This window comes from Bufo bufo, chromosome 9 (assembly GCF_905171765.1).
Source record: "Bufo bufo chromosome 9, aBufBuf1.1, whole genome shotgun sequence".
Taxonomy (NCBI): Eukaryota; Metazoa; Chordata; class Amphibia; order Anura; family Bufonidae; genus Bufo; species Bufo bufo.
The window spans coordinates 206,495,664-206,513,238 of NC_053397.1; the positions used below are offsets into that span (position 1 = coordinate 206,495,664).

At 50.6% G+C, this 17,575-nt stretch overlaps 1 protein-coding gene across 1 annotated transcript in view; it reads right to left on the reverse strand.

Annotated features, from left to right (window-relative positions):
• PRKACB (protein kinase cAMP-activated catalytic subunit beta) overlaps positions 1 to 14,685 on the reverse strand; it is a 58,603-nt gene extending 43,918 nt beyond the window's left edge. Inside the window, exon 1 of the mRNA XM_040407952.1 lies at positions 14,497 to 14,685. Coding sequence (XP_040263886.1) covers positions 14,497 to 14,542 — 46 coding nt within the window. The 5' untranslated portion in view covers positions 14,543 to 14,685. The remainder of the gene's footprint in view (positions 1 to 14,496) is intronic.
• Between the last annotated feature and the right edge of the window lie 2,890 nt (positions 14,686 to 17,575).

Here is a 17,575-nt window from a genome sequence, read left to right on the forward strand (position 1 = left end):
ATGACCCTGTAAGGTTTCATTCAGACGTCCGGATGCGTTTTGCGGATCCGATCCATTTATCAGTGCATCCGTAAAAATCATGCGGACATCTGAATGGAGCTTTACAGGGGGGTAATCAATGACAGGGGGGTGATCAGGGAGTCTATATGGGGTGATAACCACAGTCATTGATCATGCCCCTGTAAGGCTTCATTCAGACGTCCGGATGCGTTTTGCGGATCCGATCCATCTATCAGTGGATCCGTAAAAATCATGCAGACGTCTTATGGAGCTTTACAGGGGGTTGATCAATGACAGGGGGGTAATCAATGACAGGGGGGTGATCAGGGAGTCTATATGGGGTGATCAGGGGTGATCAGGGGTGATCAGGGGCTAATAAGGGGTTAATAAGTGACGGGGGGGGGGGGGGGTAGGGTAGTGTAGTGGTGCTTGGTGGGACTTTACTGAGCTACCTGTGTCCTCTGGTGGTCGATCCAAACAAAGGGGACCACCAGAGGACCAGGTAGCAGGTATATTAGACGCTGTTATCAAAACAGCGTCTAATATACCTGTTAGGGGTTAAAAAAAAACACATCTCCAGCCTGCCAGTGAACAATCGCCGCTGGCAGGCTGGAGATCCACTCTCTTACCTTCCGTTCCTGTGAGCGCGCGCGCCTGTGTGCGCGCGTTCACAGGAAGTCTCGCGTCTCGCGAGATGACGCATATATGCGAGACTGTGCGCAGGGCTGCCACCTCCGGAACGCGATCCTGCGTTAGGCGGTCCGGAGGTGGTTAAAAGGGATTGCCCCACACAAAAAATGAAAAAATAAAATAAAAATATTCTACAGTTTTCAAACCAGCACCTGGAACTGAATACTTTTGTAATTGCAAGTAATTAAAGTTACTCACTAAATCTGTATAGCGCCACCTGCTGTTTGCTCTTTTTCCAATTCCTCTGTGCTGCTCACTGAGACAGAAGCACACGCTCCGTTCTATCCTTCACCTGCCACCAGCTGCAGCAGAAAGGACACGTCCCCTAAACTGACAGCTTGAAATAAATCTAGCAGAGCAATTGCAGTGATGGATGGGGAGATCTCTGGATCCATGTGAGGTACAGGGCTGGTTCTGATTGTACTGTATGTGGCATCTGATTTTCATTTTTTACTTTACTCATGGGATGACCCCTTTAAGCATTTCCAGGAGCCTAGTTCCACAACATGTGAAAACTCTTAGGTGGCCCCAGCCCATGCATTCCTCACATATAACGTCTCTTGTACTTGCCATCCCGCCGACGGCGAGCCCCTAACCTTCACACTCACCAGCTATAAGGCTCAATACACACGAGTCTGTCCTGACAACTTCCCGAAAGATTAAATTATGGAGATGAACGCAGATAACAGAAAAGGGGAAATGATGTTACTGTTTGAAAGGAGCGGCTCTAATATAATTGACATAATCGCTCTCCGGGTTGCGTTACGTACGTCTGCGTTACGTGTGTATGCTCAGTTTATGGTTTGGAGTGGGGGGGGGGGGGGGGGAAGAGTGGGTTGCAAACTGGACCACTGCCCACAGTTCTGACGAGGACAGGGACCTCAGAAGAAAATTAAAACCACTCAGAGCATTAGTACTGTGCGAGAGCTACAAGGCAGTATTATAGCGCCATGTAGAGTGCACCTAATAGTACCATGCTACGAGGTGGGCCACTACATGGTGCTGTCAGGTAGGAGGACAGTCCGTGTCTTGTTGCCCAGGGCCCCTAATTTCTATAAATCAGCCATGAGTATAGCTTCCCCATAGACAGATAACAGAAATGACTGTATAAGTCGAAAGAATCCAACTCGCCGAGTTGCAGAATATTTTCCAGAGCAAAAAAAAATAAATGGCTGCCACCGAGGTGAAGCGAAGGGGGTCTAACTTTAAGCAATGAACTTTCTGACTTGTCAGTTTGTTAATGAGCAGGGCTATGCCAAAGTAAACACTCCTCAAGGAAACCATGGCCGGGTACAGAATTTTCCATATACAAATGGATACAGCGTATGCCGCACGGCAGATGAAAACACGGGCGTCTGGGTAAAAGCAAAACTTCTCACTTAGACTTCTCACACAAATACATACAGCATGGGGGGGGGGGATATATCTATCCCTCCCTCCCATCCATCCATCTCCCTCCCATCCATCCATCCCCCTCCCATCCATCCATCCATCCCCCTCCCATCCATCCATCCATCCCCCTCCCATCCATCCATCCATCCCCCTCCCATCCATCCATCCATCCCCCTCCCATCCATCCATCCATCCCCCTCCCATCCATCCATCCATCCCCCTCCCATCCATCCATCCATCCCCCTCCCATCCATCCATCCATGCCTCTCCCTTCCATCCATCCCTCTCCCTCCCATCCATCCCCCTCCCATCCATCCATCCATCCATCCATCCATCCCTCTCCCTCCCATCCCTCTCCCTCCCATCCATCCCTCTCCCTCCCATCCATCCCTCTCCCTCCCATCCATCCCTCTCCCTCCCATCCATCCCTCTCCCTCATCCATCCATCCCTCTCCCTCATCCATCCATCCCTCTCCCTCATCCATCCATCCCTCTCCCTCATCCATCCATCCCTCTCCCTCTCCCATCCATCCCTCTCCCTCTCATCCATCCCTCTCCCTCTCATCCATCCCTCTCCCTCTCATCCATCCCTCTCCCTCTCATCCATCCCTCTCCCTCTCATCCATCCCTCTCCCTCTCATCCATCCCTCTCCCTCTCCCATCCATCCCTCTCATCCATCCCTCTCCCTCCCATCCATCCCTCTCCCTCTCATCCATCCCTCTCCCTCTCATCCATCCCTCTCCCTCTCATCCATCCCTCTCCCTCTCATCCATCCCTCTCCCTCTCATCCATCCCTCTCCCTCTCATCCATCCCTCTCCCTCTCATCCATCCCTCTCCCTCTCCCTCCCATCCATCCCTCTCCCTCTCCCTCTCCCTCCCATCCATCCCCCTCTCCCTCCCATCCATCCATCCCCCTCTCCCTCCCATCCATCCATCCCCCTCTCCCTCCCATCCATCCCCCTCTCCCTCCCATCCATCCCCCTCTCCCTCCCATCCATCCCTCTCCCTATCCCTCTCTCATCCCTCTCATCCATCCATCTCTCCCTCCCTCCCATCTCCTCTACATACATACTTAACCAGCCTATCAGGTCCGCAACTGACAAATCTGGGAAAACCAATTTTGGGCAGACCCCGGCTTTGAAAGCGAGATGTTCGGGAGTAAAGCTGAACCTGTGCTCAATGAAGCTTAGACACCATACAACAACAAAAAAATTGGGATTCCAAGATCTCTGCTTGCTGTGATAAAATTCATGATTAACATTCAGTGTCTGGAAACCCATCTGAACCTAGCAGTGCTCACATAAGGGTCCATTCACAATTTTGCACAACGGGTGCGGACCAATTAATTTTCAATGGGGCTGCAAAAGATGCGGAGGGCACACAGTGTGCTGTCCGCATCCGCACTTCCTTTCTGCGGCCCCGCAAAAAAAATTCTTGCGGACATGGACAAGAAAAGGCATTTCTATTATAGTGCTGGCCATGTGTAGTCTGCAAAATGTGGAACTCCCATGGCCGGTGTCCGTGCTTTGCAGACCGCAAAACAGTTACGGACGTGTGAATGGACCCTAAATAAGAGGGTCTGGGAAAGGGTAGATGCTGCTCTGCTTAGGTGAACGAGGATTCCTACGCTGATACACTGTAACGACAGTGGAATATTGGACAATGACGTCAGGCTGCAGATTACATAGTAAATGGCTCACAATGGACTTCTCCACATAATGCAGAAGGGCCCCAAAGCTGCAAGGCCACGTCCTCATTTATCATGGGAGGTGATGCGGAACGGGTATATAATGTTAATATTTCACACAGGGCACAACTAACACTTCCACCAAACTAAGGGAAAATGCACAGTCTGTACTTCACAGACATTCGGCGGCACAGGCACCGACAACCTTATCCTCATCAGGAGACAAAAAGGAAAAGAGAACCCGTGAATGTAGGACCCCCACCGATTACAAGAACGGACACATAGGCGGCCGGCTGTTCATTCCTTCGCTATGGGTGTACCAGGGATAGCGGAGTGCTGGACGCTTCGACCCCTGCAGTCCCACGGAAAACAAATGGAGTTCAAAGCGTACACGTGACCATCCAAGCGGGGAACACTCTTCTATTCCACCAAGTAAAATGTCTTGATGGGACAACCCCTTTAAGAAGATAAAAATGATATTTATACACCCATCTCTCTCTCAACACAACCCTTTATAACAGCGGGCACTGTACTAAACTCGACGACTTCCTAAAACATCCATATTTACTACTATCACAGCGTGACCTGTGGGTAAACTAGACCAAAAAAACGCCCTCCGCTCACACCCATACCTTCTTATACTTCTGGATATACAGGTCCTTCTCAAAAAATTAGCATATTGTGATAAAGTTCATTATTTTCTGTAATGTACTGATAAACATTAGACTTTCATATATTTTAGATTCGTTACACACAACTGAAGTAGTTCAAGCCTTTTCTTGTTTTAATATTGATGATTTTGGCATACAGCTCATGAAAACCCAAAATTCCTATCTCAAAAAATTAGCATATTTCATCCGACCAATAAAAGAAAAGTGTTTTTAATACAAAAAAAGTCAACCTTCAAATAATTAAGTTCAGTTCTGCACTCAATACTTGGTCGGGAATCCTTTTGCAGAAATGACTGCTTCAATGCGGCGTGGCATGGAGGCAATCAGCCTGTGGCACTGCTGAGGTGTTATGGAGGCCCAGGATGCTTCCATAGCGGCCTTAAGCTCATCCAGAGTGTTGGGTCTTGCGTCTCTCAACTTTCTCTTCCCAATATCCCACAGATTCTCTATGGGGTTCAGGTCAGGAGAGTTGAGCACAGTAATACCATGGTCAGTAAACCATTTACCAGTGGTTTTGGCACTGTGAGCAGGAAAATGAAATCTTCATCTCCATAAAGCTTTTCAGCAGATGGAAGCATGAAGTGCTCCAAAATCTCCTGATAGCTAGCTGCATTGACCCTGCCCTTGATAAAACACTGTGGACCAACACCAGCAGCTGACATGGCACCCCAGACCATCACTGACTGTGGGTACTTGACACTGGACTTCAGGCATTTTGGCATTTCCCTCTCCCCAGTCTTCCTCCAGACTCTGGCACCTTGATTTCCGAATGACATGCAAAATTTGCTTTCATCCGAAAAAAGTACTTTGGACCACTGAGCAACAGTCCAATGCTGCTTCTCTGTAGCCCAGGTCAGGCGCTTCTGCCGCTGTTTCTGGTTCAAAAGTGGCTTGACCTGGGGAATGCAGCACCTGTAGCCCATTTCCTGCACACGCCTGTACACGGTGGCTCTGGATGTTTCTACTCCAGACTCAGTCCACTGCTTCCGCAGGTCCCCCAAGTTCTGGAATCGGTCCTTCTCCACAATCTTCCTCAGGGTCCGGTCACCTCTTCTCGTTGTGCAGCGTTTTCTGCCACACTTTTTCCTTCCCACAGACTTCCCACTGAGGTGCCTTGATACAGCACTCTGGGAACAGCCTATTCGTTCAGAAATTTCTTTCTGTGTCTTACCCTCTTGCTTGAGGGTGTCAATGATGGCCTTCTGGACAGCAGTCAGGTCGGCAGTCGTACCCATGATTGCGGTTTGGAGTAATGAACCAGGCTGGGAGTTTTTAAAAGCCTCAGGAATCTTTTGCAGGTGTTTAGAGTTAATTAGTTGATTCAGATGATTAGGTTAATAGCTCGTTTACAGAACCTTTTCATGATATGCTAATTTTTTGAGATAGGAATTTGGGGTTTTCATGAGCTGTATGGCAAAATCATCAATATTAAAACAAGAAAAGGCTTGAACTACTTCAGTTGTGTGTAATGAATCTAAAATATATGAAAGTCTAATGTTTATCAGTACATTACAGAAAATAATGAACTTTATCACAATATGCTAATTTTTTGAGAAGGACCTGTACTTCTCTCTTTTCAATGCGATTCCTGGTTACAGTTTAAGCTATAAGGCAGAGAAGCTGGATCGCAAATAGAGAAGTGGGGTCAGTAAGGAAAGTGCAGCCTGCAACCTGCAATAAACAGCCTGTATCCTGCCAGGGGCGACCAGAACGTATCACATCGCTGGATCCATCTGCATTATGGAAACTTGGCCTAAAGGCAACAATTCAGATACAAAAAGGTCAGGGCAACATGCTACTGCAATAATAGAGAAAGTGGGTATAATGGACAACTGCTGTAAGGGCAATTTCTTGATGCATGTGAATGGCAAGAATTGAAGAGGCCATAGGGCACAACTGGGGGGTCCGTTAGTAGAACTAGTGCACGTTCTAATGAGATTCCCATATCTTCCATTTAGGTTCCTGCTCCCATTCTCCAAAGGGTCTCTGGAAAATGAAATCTGATTGGGTAAATGGCGCAGATAGCCTCACAACCAATGTTAGGCCTGTTTAACACTTGCGTTGTTAAAGGGGTTGTGTCATCACAGAAAATGGGGGCTTATCGCTAGGATGTGCCCCCATTGTCCTATAGGTCACCGCCAAGCACTCTTCCCCTAGAAGTGACTGGGAGCACACCGCTTCCATCCACTTCTATGGGCCCGACAGAAATAGCCCAGCCAGCGCTCGGCTATTTTCGGCGGCCCCATAGAAAATGAATGGAGGACGGCTGTGAATGCGCAGTCGCCCTCCACCAGTTTCGGAGCTCTGTTTTCGACATTGGTGAGTGTCCCAGACCCGCACCTATAAGACAATGTGGGCACATCCTAGCGATATGCCCCCATTGTCTGTGATGAGATTGGGCAGAGGATCTCAAAACCAGAATTAAATGGATCCATTTCGATTTTTCCGCTCCCTTAGGATGCAATTGTGTGAAATCGAAGCGGAACAAACCGGATTAGTCACTAAATACATCAAAAGTCAATGGGTGACGGATCCTTTTTTTTTTTAGGATCCTAAAAAAAAAAAAATCCGTCACCATTGACTTACATTGTTTTTAGTGATGAATCCGGTTTGTTCCGTTTCGATGACCGGATACAAAACAGAACGCTGATGGAACGGATGGCATCCTGAATGGATCTCTTTCCATTCACAATACATGGGGACAAATGTGAAACAGGCCTTATAGCACGGCTCTGATTTTGAGACCAGGCATGCAGATGTAATCTGTAGGAAAATCTCATTTCCCTGCAAGTGTTTAGGCCCCTGCAGGGGAAATGAAGCAGGACACGTCGACCATTAAAGGGTCTGCACATATTCAAGACCACTTCTCCAAGCATAGTCTTCACTGAGACTCCCCCGGTATTTTGTGCCTGCAGCCGATCCCGTCATGTATGCATCTCCATACAGAAACAAGCCCTGTGCAATCGGATCCTGCAGCTATACCATCATGAATGGATCCCCTACTTCTTCCCAACATACATATGGTGTTAGGGCAGATTGACATGACCGTGCCCTGTCCGGGAAACACGGCCCGTGTCTTGGCCACATCATAGTGATTTATAATACCGCCAGTTCCTGTCCGATTGTGGGGCAACCATGCGGTGCACACGTGAGTACAGTAAGGCTACTTTCACATCTGCTTTTGTTGCTGGAAACAATCATGGATCAGCAAAAACGCTTCCATTAGGATAATACAACCGGCTGCATCCGTCATGAACGGATCCGGTTGTATTATCTCTAATATAGTTATGACGGATCCGGAACTAAAACCATTATAAGTCAATGGGCGCCAGATCAGTTTTCTTGTGTGTCAGAGAAAACGGATCCGGCACCATTCACTTACATTGTGTTTCATGCCAGATCCATCTTGCACTGCATCCCATGCCGGACAGAAAAACGCAGCTTGCAGTCGCAACCAAACGGAACGCATTCTGTTTCATTCAGTTTAGTTTTGTCCCCGTTGACAATGTGGACAAAACTGAAGCGTTTTCCCCCGTTATTGAGATCCTATGACGGATCTCAATAGCGGAAAGGGAAAGCGCAAGTGTGAAAGTAGCCCAATACATATTACTGGTGTCTATAATGCTATATTGTGCCTGTGAATACAGCAGCGATATGTAGAAGAGCTTTCTGAGCAGATCTCAGCGTGGTGAAGCTATAGTACATAGTGTATGTGATATGTACGTATCAGGACAGCTCAGCATGTCAGTCAAAGGGAGCGGGGAGTGTGCAGAGCACAGGGGGTGTGACAAAGCAGTGCTCAAAAGATTCAGCCCCGCCCCCTGGTGCTCCTATTGGTTATTTGAATATTAATAAAAGGCAGATTTCTCTGCATCCGTTTAGAATACAGAGAAAAGAAATGTATAGTTTTAATCAGCGTGAGGAGCCCCACAAGACAGTATGTCTGGGTCAATTAGGGTTGATACTGGAAACAGAGCAGCTTTGACGGAGACCATTAGCAAAATTTCCTTATTTCTCCTTTTAGATCCGTTGGAGTACTTTAGCTGTGAAGGAGGACCCAGACTTGAAATGAGCGGGCTGTCCGAGCACTGCAGGAACGTTCCAAAAAGCTAATTCACTGCGTTACACAACTGTCGGGTGCAATGGGCACTGGGAGTATTAGGGTCCATTCACACGTCCGTAGTGTATTGCGGATCCGCAATACACCCGGCCGGCATCCCCCATAGAACTGCCTATTCTTGTCCGCCATTGCGGACAAGAATAGGACATGTTCTATTTTTTTTCCCGGAGCTGTGGACAGGAAGATCGGGGCAGCGCTCCAGAAACGTGGAAGCGGAGAGCACATAGTGTGCTCTCCGCATCCATTCCTGCCCCATTGAGAATGAATGGGTCCGCACCCGTTTCGGATATTGTGGAACGGATGCAGACTCATTCCACGGACGTGTGAATGGACCCTTGCAGGAAAGATAATGAACGAATCAGTGCATTATATTGGGAAATAGCCTCCTGTGTAGGGGAAAGCAGCATCGTGTCTTCCCCATAAGGACTCATGCACACGAACTCCCCGCCCATTTACGTTGCGTTTTTTGCGTTCCGTATACGGAACCATTATTTTCAATGGATCCGCAAAAAAAACAAATGTACTCCATATGCATTCCGTTTCCGTATTTCCGTTCAAAGATAGAACATCTCCATCTCCTATTATTGTCTGCATAACGGACAAGGATAGTACTGTTCTATTAGGGGCCAGTTGTTCCGTTAGGCAAAAAACTGAATGCACACGGATGTCATCCGTATTTTTTGCGGACCGCAAAACACTGAAAAAGCCATATGGTCGTGTGCAATAGGCCTAAGGCTACACCTAGAGTAATAAGCCCCGTACGCACAAGATTAAATGAAGAGCACAGTATTCGCCCTGGAAAAGCGGCACGATTTTCACAGCTTGCACGTTGGTAAACTTATACGACATATAAGCATAACAAGACCGCCCGCCAACACCATCAACGACTCTAATAAAGCACAGAGTGCCCGAGCAATGCCAAGCATGTGTCTTGCTACTGTATGCCAAGTACCAGCAGTCTGTCCATGGAACTGTTCAGTGCACAGCCGGGCGCACCAACCGGTTTATGGGAAGTTTACAAAATACACGACCGGACGAGACACCGGGGGTCCAGATACAGACCGGAATCTATCCGCGGATCCCCTCATGTAAATGGAAGGAGCCAATGACAAAATCATTGCGTCTATGCTGACGGCACAAAGCACAACGTGAGGTCGGCGGCTCTCGTCATCGCTGTGTCCTGTCTATTCAGTAAGGCCACGTTCACACATGACCGATTGAGGCTTCCAGTGCCGTACAAGTGAATGGCATTTTACAAAGCTCCCTGCACATCAGCGTAGGCCTGCAGGCCTGCGCCAATTTAGTTGTGGATTTCGCTCTTGCACAGGATGAAATTGATGGTCAAATCTGCAGCGACGAGACAGCTGGCCTGTGTGAACATGGCCTTAACGTTTGATTATCAAGTCATACGGGGGAGGATTTCACAATGCATTCTGCAAACTTCATACTGAAGAAACCACTGCACCAATTTTTGACATTTGCCGGAAAAAAAAAACAAAAAAACACAACAGACACTGACAAAAAAATACATCCGTGTGCATGAACGTCAAAAACACATCCAATCCGGACATAAACACAGCCGCACCCAACACAATCGCAGACAAAAGTAAAACTGGCAGTTTTTTCCTGAACAAACCCCAACACAATCCGTATCGCTCGTGTGAAAGAGGCCTAAATCTTGCGGAAAACCATATCTGCACCAAAAACCACATATTACTTCCCGTTTTTGGTACAGTTTGGCCACCCTTGCATTGAAAAAAAAAAGTGAAATAACCCACAGGCATGAATAGGACATTTCTACAGAAGTTTTAAAATAAATGGCGGCATGCGCTCGGCCAAGATCCGCGAATTGTAGACCGCAATACACGGTTGTGTGCATGAGGGCCTCAAAGTTTTTAGTTTTTTTTCTTCTTTACAATGGAACCTAAGGGGTGACGTTTAACGTATACGTCATGCAGTACGTGTCTAAGGTTTTATTTTCCCCATTTTGGAAACATACGACAATCTTCGCCTGGAAAACTACTTTAGGGGTCAATTCTAATAACACTGCTAATAATGCAATTCCCCAGTTAACCCTCTAAAGTAACTTCTGTTCATAGAGGTGACATGGACAAGAGGGAAAGCCTCAGGAGGCATCAAGCTAGACCTACGGCGCGACCACACGCGGTGACACTGGTCATGTTCACATGGCCCAGCGGTCAAAGAATCTGCTGCGGGAAAAAAACTCCTATTCAGCTGCGCACGCGCAGCTTTTCCCATGCACAATTCCCGGCAATAATCGACAGGCAGAGAAAGACAAAATAATTATTCCGCATGGAGTATAAATATAAGATCACCCATCTACAAGGACTAAAGCCATGTTCACACAGGCAGGACCGACACCAGAAGGCTCTTTTTTGAGCAGTAGGTCAACAGGACCTTGCATAAGGATCTCCAGAGAACATCGCACAGATGTAGGTGCTGGCTGTTACTTTTACACAACTGGTTTGCGAGATCTGCCCAGTGGTGGATCTGAGCTAACGAGGCAGGACCCGGGCGTAGCTTACCCAGTGCCAGTGTATGCCCGCTGCTAGCCTGATAACCGCCTAAAGGGTCCATTCACACGTCCATAGAATGGGTCTGGATCCGTTCCGCAACGTTGGGGAACGAATCCGGACCCATTCATTCTCAATGGGGCCGGAAGAGATGCAAACAGCACACAGTGTGCTGTCCGCATCCGCATTACCGGAGCGCGGCACCTATTTTCCGGTCCGCGACTCCCGAAAAAAATAGAACATGTTCTATTCTTGTCCGCAATTGCCGGCCGGCAATACACCACGGACGTGTGAATGGACCCCAAGGATAATTTCACACTTGCGGCAGAGGATCCCGGGAGGCGGACGCAAACTGATGGCATTTGTCAGACGGATCGGGATGCAGATCGATCTGACAAATGGATTGAAATGCCGGACCTGTCTCTCCGGTGTCATCCGGAAAAATGGATCCGTTATTTATTTTTCTCACAGCATTAAAGGTCTGCGCATACGCGGACTGGAAGAACGCATCCATCAATGCAACAATTTTAATGCTGGATCCGGCACTAATACACTTCAATGTAAATTAATGCCGGATCCGGCAAGTGTTCAGGATTTTTCTCCGGGCAAAAAACTTTAAATAACTGAACTGAAGACGTCCTGATGCGTCCTGAACGGATCGCTCTCCATTCAGAAAGCATGGGGATAAAACTGATCAGTTCTTTTCCGGTATTAAGCCCCTAGGACGGAACTCAATGCCGGAAAAGAATAACGCTAGTGTGAAAGTACCCTAAGGCGACCCGCATATGGGTGCGCTTTACTGTAGCTTTACCGGGCGTCACCAGAATTTCCATAAAGATATGGTTTTGCAATGGTGTGGGCAGCAGCCATCGTGACCCAGAGACCAGCGAGGCCCATTCATACAATGAAAGGGGCTAAAAACTGATTTTGCTGCAGGTTTCACCCAATGCAGCAGACCACGGCGGCTGTAAGACACGTCTTGTGTCCTATATGGGAAGAGACAAAGGCCTATGACTAAAGAGAGGGAGACGCCCAGTGGTCCCCAGTATCATACAGACCATTAGCACCCACACTGTAAGCTCTGTGGTCGACCGTTATACCAGTGGTCCCGACCTCACACCACCAGGTCCACGCGCAGAGACAATTCCTCACATCCACTGTGCCAATAATACCAGAAGTGCCAGCTCCACATACACCAGCGACAATGACCCCATATGCACAAGTCACTAGTTCATACATGTAGTATCCAGCAGAACATTTCCTTTTCTTGTCAGTTTTGCGTTCAAAAATGTGCATTTGTCACATAGGACAGAAGACGTGGAAGGGGAAAATCCAGGAGTCACGCGAGCGGTATCCATGTTTTGCAGATGGCCTCCTACATCCTGGACACTGCCTGCTCCATATATACACCGTACAGTCTCCATATATACACCCAGTGACACTGGCCCTATATACACAGTACAGGCTCCATATACACCCAGTGACACTGACCCTATATACACAGTACTGGCCCCATATATATATATATATACACCCAGTGACACTGACCCTATATACACCGCTCAGGCTCCATATATACCCAGTGACACTGACCCTATATACACAGCACAAGCTCCATATATACACCCAGTGACACTGACCCTATATACACAGCTCAGGCTCCATATACACCCAGTGACACTGACCCTATATACACAGCTCAGGCTCCATATACACCCAGTGACACTGACCCTATATACACAGTACAGGCTCCATATACACCCAGTGACACTGACCCTATATACACAGTACAGGCTCCATATACACCCAGTGACACTGACCCTATATACACAGTACAGGCTCCATATACACCCAGTGACACTGACCCCATATACACAGTACAGGCTCCATATATACACAGTACAGGCTCCATATATACACCCAGTGACTCTGACCCCATATACACAGTACTGGCCCCATATACACCCAGTGACACTGACCCTATATACACAGCTCAGGCTCCATATACACCCAGTGACACTGACCCCATATACACAGCACAGGCTCCATATATACACCCAGTGACACTGACCCCATATACACAGCACAAGCTCCATATATACACCCAGTGACACTGACCCCATATACACAGCACAGGCTCCATATATACACCCAGTGACACCGACCCTATACACACAGTACTGGCCCCATATATACACCCAGTGACACTGACCCCATATACACAGTACAGGCTCCATATACACCCAGTGACACTGACCCTATACACACAGTACTGGCCCCATATATACACCCAGTGACACTGACCCCATATACACAGTACAGGCTCCATATATACACCCAGTGACACTGACCCTATACACACAGTACTGGCCCCATATATACACCCAGTGACACTGACCCCATATACACAGTACAGGCCCCATATATACACCCAGTGACACTGACCCTATACACACAGTACAGGCTCCATATATACACCCAGTGACGCTGACCCTATATACACAGCACAGGCTCCATATACACCCAGTGACACTGACACCATATACACAGCACAGGCCCCATATATACACCCAGTGACACTGACCCTATATACACAGCACAGGCTCCATATACACCCAGTGACACTGACCCTATATACACAGCTCAGGCCCCATATACACCCAGTGACACTGACCCTATATACACAGCTCAGGCCCCATATACACCCAGTGACACTGACCCTATATACACAGCACAAGCTCCATATATACACCCAGTGACACTGACCCTATATACACACAGTACAGGCTCCATATACACCCAGTGACACTGACCCTATATACACAGTACTGGCCCCATATACACCCAGTGACACTGACCCTATATACACAGCTCAGGCCCCATATACACCCAGTGACACTGACCCTATACACACAGTACTGGCCCCATATACACCCAGTGACACTGACCCTATATACACAGTACTGGCCCCATATACACCCAGTGACACTGACCCTATATACACAGTACTGGCCCCATATACACCCAGTGACACTGACCCCATATACACAGTACTGGCCCCATATACACCCAGTGACACTGACCCTATATACACAGCTCAGGCTCCATATACACCCAGTGACACTGACCCTATACACACAGCTCAGGCTCCATATACACCCAGTGACACTGACCCTATATACACAGTACAGGCTCCATATATACACCCAGTGACACTGACCCTATATACACAGCACAGGCTCCATGCACACACAGCGGCAGCCCCGGTGACAGGCCGCACAGCTCCGGGATTACACGCCGTGTGGAGGGTGCGGCCTGGATGTCGCTCAGTCCTCGGTGTTTCCCAGTCCTGGCCTCCGTTACACGCTCCCCATGCCCGGGGCCTTCAGGCCGCACTCACCGCTCTCTATCTCGTTCCCTTTCTTGGCGGTGGCGGCGTTCCCCATGGCTCAGAGACTCGGGGCGGGGGTGGCGCTGTGTCCTGGGGGCCGCTGCCCGGCGCTGTCCGTCTCTCGGCTCCGCTCCTCCGACTCGTCCAGCAGCCGCCGCCACAAGTCTAGAACCCGCTTCACAGGAAGTGACGTCTTAGCGGCCCGACGGCACGGAGGGGGCGGGGCGTTGTTACGGGAGATACCGAGGACCTCCTCCTGTCACATCGGCCTCCGGTCTACACCGGCCTCACCTGTCACAGCGACCTCCAACCATTGGCCTCCGGTCTACACCGACCTCCACTCGCTGGCCTCACCTGTCCCACCGACCTCCACTCACCGACCTCACCTGTCACACTGGCCTCACTTGTCTCACCGACCTCACCTGTCACACTGACCTCCACTCACTGGCCTCACCTGTCACACTGCGACCTCCACTCACTGGCCTCACCTGTCACATCGACCTCCACTCACTGGCCTCACCTGTCACACCGACCTCCACTCGCTGGCCTCACCTGTCACACCGACCTCCACTCGCTGGTCTCACCTGTCACACCGACCTCCACTCACTGGTCTCACCTGTCACACGACCTCCACTCACTGGCCTCACCTGTCACACTGACCTCCACTCACCGGCCTCACCTGGCACAGCGACTTCCAACCATTGGCCTCCGGTCTACACTGTCCTCCACTCACTGGCCTCACCTGTCACACCGACCTCCACTCACCGGCCTCACCTGTCACTGCCTCCACTCACTGGCCTTACCTGTCACACGACCTCCACTCGCTGGCTTCACCTGTCACACCGACCTGCACTCACTGGCCTCACCTGTCACTGCCCCCACTCACTGGCCTCACCAGTCACACCGACCTCCACTCACTGGCCTCACCTGTCACACCGACCTCCACTCACTGGACTCACCTGTCACACCGACCTCCACTCGTTGGCCTCACCTGTCCTACCGACCTCCACTCACTGGCCTCACCTGTCACACGACCTCCACTCACTGGCCTCACCTGTCACACGACCTCCTCTCGCTGGCTTCACCTGTCACACCGACCTCCACTCACTGGCCTCACCTGTCACTCCCCCCACTCACTGGCCTCACCAGTCACACCGACCTCCACTCACTGGCCTCACCTGTCACACCGACCTCCACTCACTGGACTCACCTGTCACACCGACCTCCACTCGTTGGCCTCACCTGTCCTACCGACCTCCACTCACTGGCCTCACCTGTCACACGACCTCCACTCACTGGCCTCACCTGTCACACTGACCTCCACTCACTGGCCTCACCTGTCACACCGACCTCCACTCACTGGCCTCACCTGTCACACCGACCTCCACTCACCGGCCTCACCTGTCACTGCCTCCACTCACTGGCCTTACCTGTCACACCGACCTCAACTCACTGGACTCACCTGTCACACCGACCTCCACTCGCTGGCCTCACCTGTCCCACCGACCTCCACTCACTGGCCTCACCTGTCACACGACCTCCACTCACTGGCCTCACCTGTCACACCGACCTCAACTCACTGGCCTCACCTGTCACACCGGCCTCCACTCGCTGGCCTCACCTGTCACACAGACCTCCACTCACTGGCCTCACCTGTCACACCGACCTCCACTCACTGGCCTCACCTGTCACTGCCTCCATTCACTGGCCTCACCTATCACACTTCGACCTCCACTCACTGGGCTCACCTGTCACACTGCGACCTCCACTCACTGGCCTCACCTGTCACACTGCGACCTCCACTCACTGGCCTCACCTATCACACTGCGACCTCCACTCACTGGCCTCACCTATCACACTGTGACCTCCACTCACTGGCCTCACCTATCACACTGCGACCTCCACTCACTGGCCTCACTTGTCACACTGCGACCTCCACTCACTGGCCTCACCTATCACACTGCGACCTCCACTCACTGGCCTCACTTGTCACACTGACCTCCACTCGCTGGCCTCACCTTTCACACCGACCTCCACTCACTGGCCTCACTTGTCACACTGACCTCCACTCGCTGGCCTCACCTTTCACACCGACCTCCACTCGCTGGCTTCACCTGTCACACCGACCTCCACTCACTGGCCTCACCTGTCACACTGACCTCCACTCGCTGGCCTCACCTTTCACACCGACCTCCACTCGCTGGCTTCACCTGTCACACAGACCTCCACTAGCTGGCCTCACCTGTCACACCGACCTCCACTCACTGGCCTCACCTGTCACTGCCCCCACTCACTGGCCTCACCAGTCACACCGACCTCCACTCACTGGCCTCACCTGTCACACCGACCTCCACTTACTGGACTCACCTGTCACACCGACCTCCACTCGTTGGCCTCACCTGTCCTACCGACCTCCACTCACTGGCCTCACCTGTCACACGACCTCCACTCACTGGCCTCACCTGTCACACTGACCTCCACTCACTGGCCTCACCTGTCACACAGACCTCCACTCACTGGCCTCACCTGTCACACTGACCTCCACTCACCGGCCTCACCTGTCACTGCCTCCACTCACTGGCCTTACCTGTCACACCGACCTCCACTCGCTGGACTCACCTGTCCCACCGACCTCCACTCACTGGCCTCACCTGTCACACGACCTCCACTCACTGGCCTCACCTGTCACACCGACCTCAACTGACTGGCCTCACCTGTCACACCGGCCTCCACTCGCTGGCCTCACCTGTCACACCGGCCTCCACTCGCTGGCCTCACCTGTCACACAGACCTCCACTCACTGGCCTCACCTGTCACACCGACCTCCACTCACTGGCCTCACCTGTCACTGCCTCCATTCACTGGGCTCACCTGTCACACTGCGACCTCCACTCACTGTGCTCACCTGTCACAATGTGACCTCCACTCACTGGCCTCACCTGTCACACTGCGACCTCCACTCACTGGGCTCACCTGTCACACTGTGACCTCCACTCACTGGCCTCACCTGTCACACTGCGACCTCCACTCACTGGCCTCACCTATCACACTGCGACCTCCACTCACTGGCCTCACCTATCCCACTGCG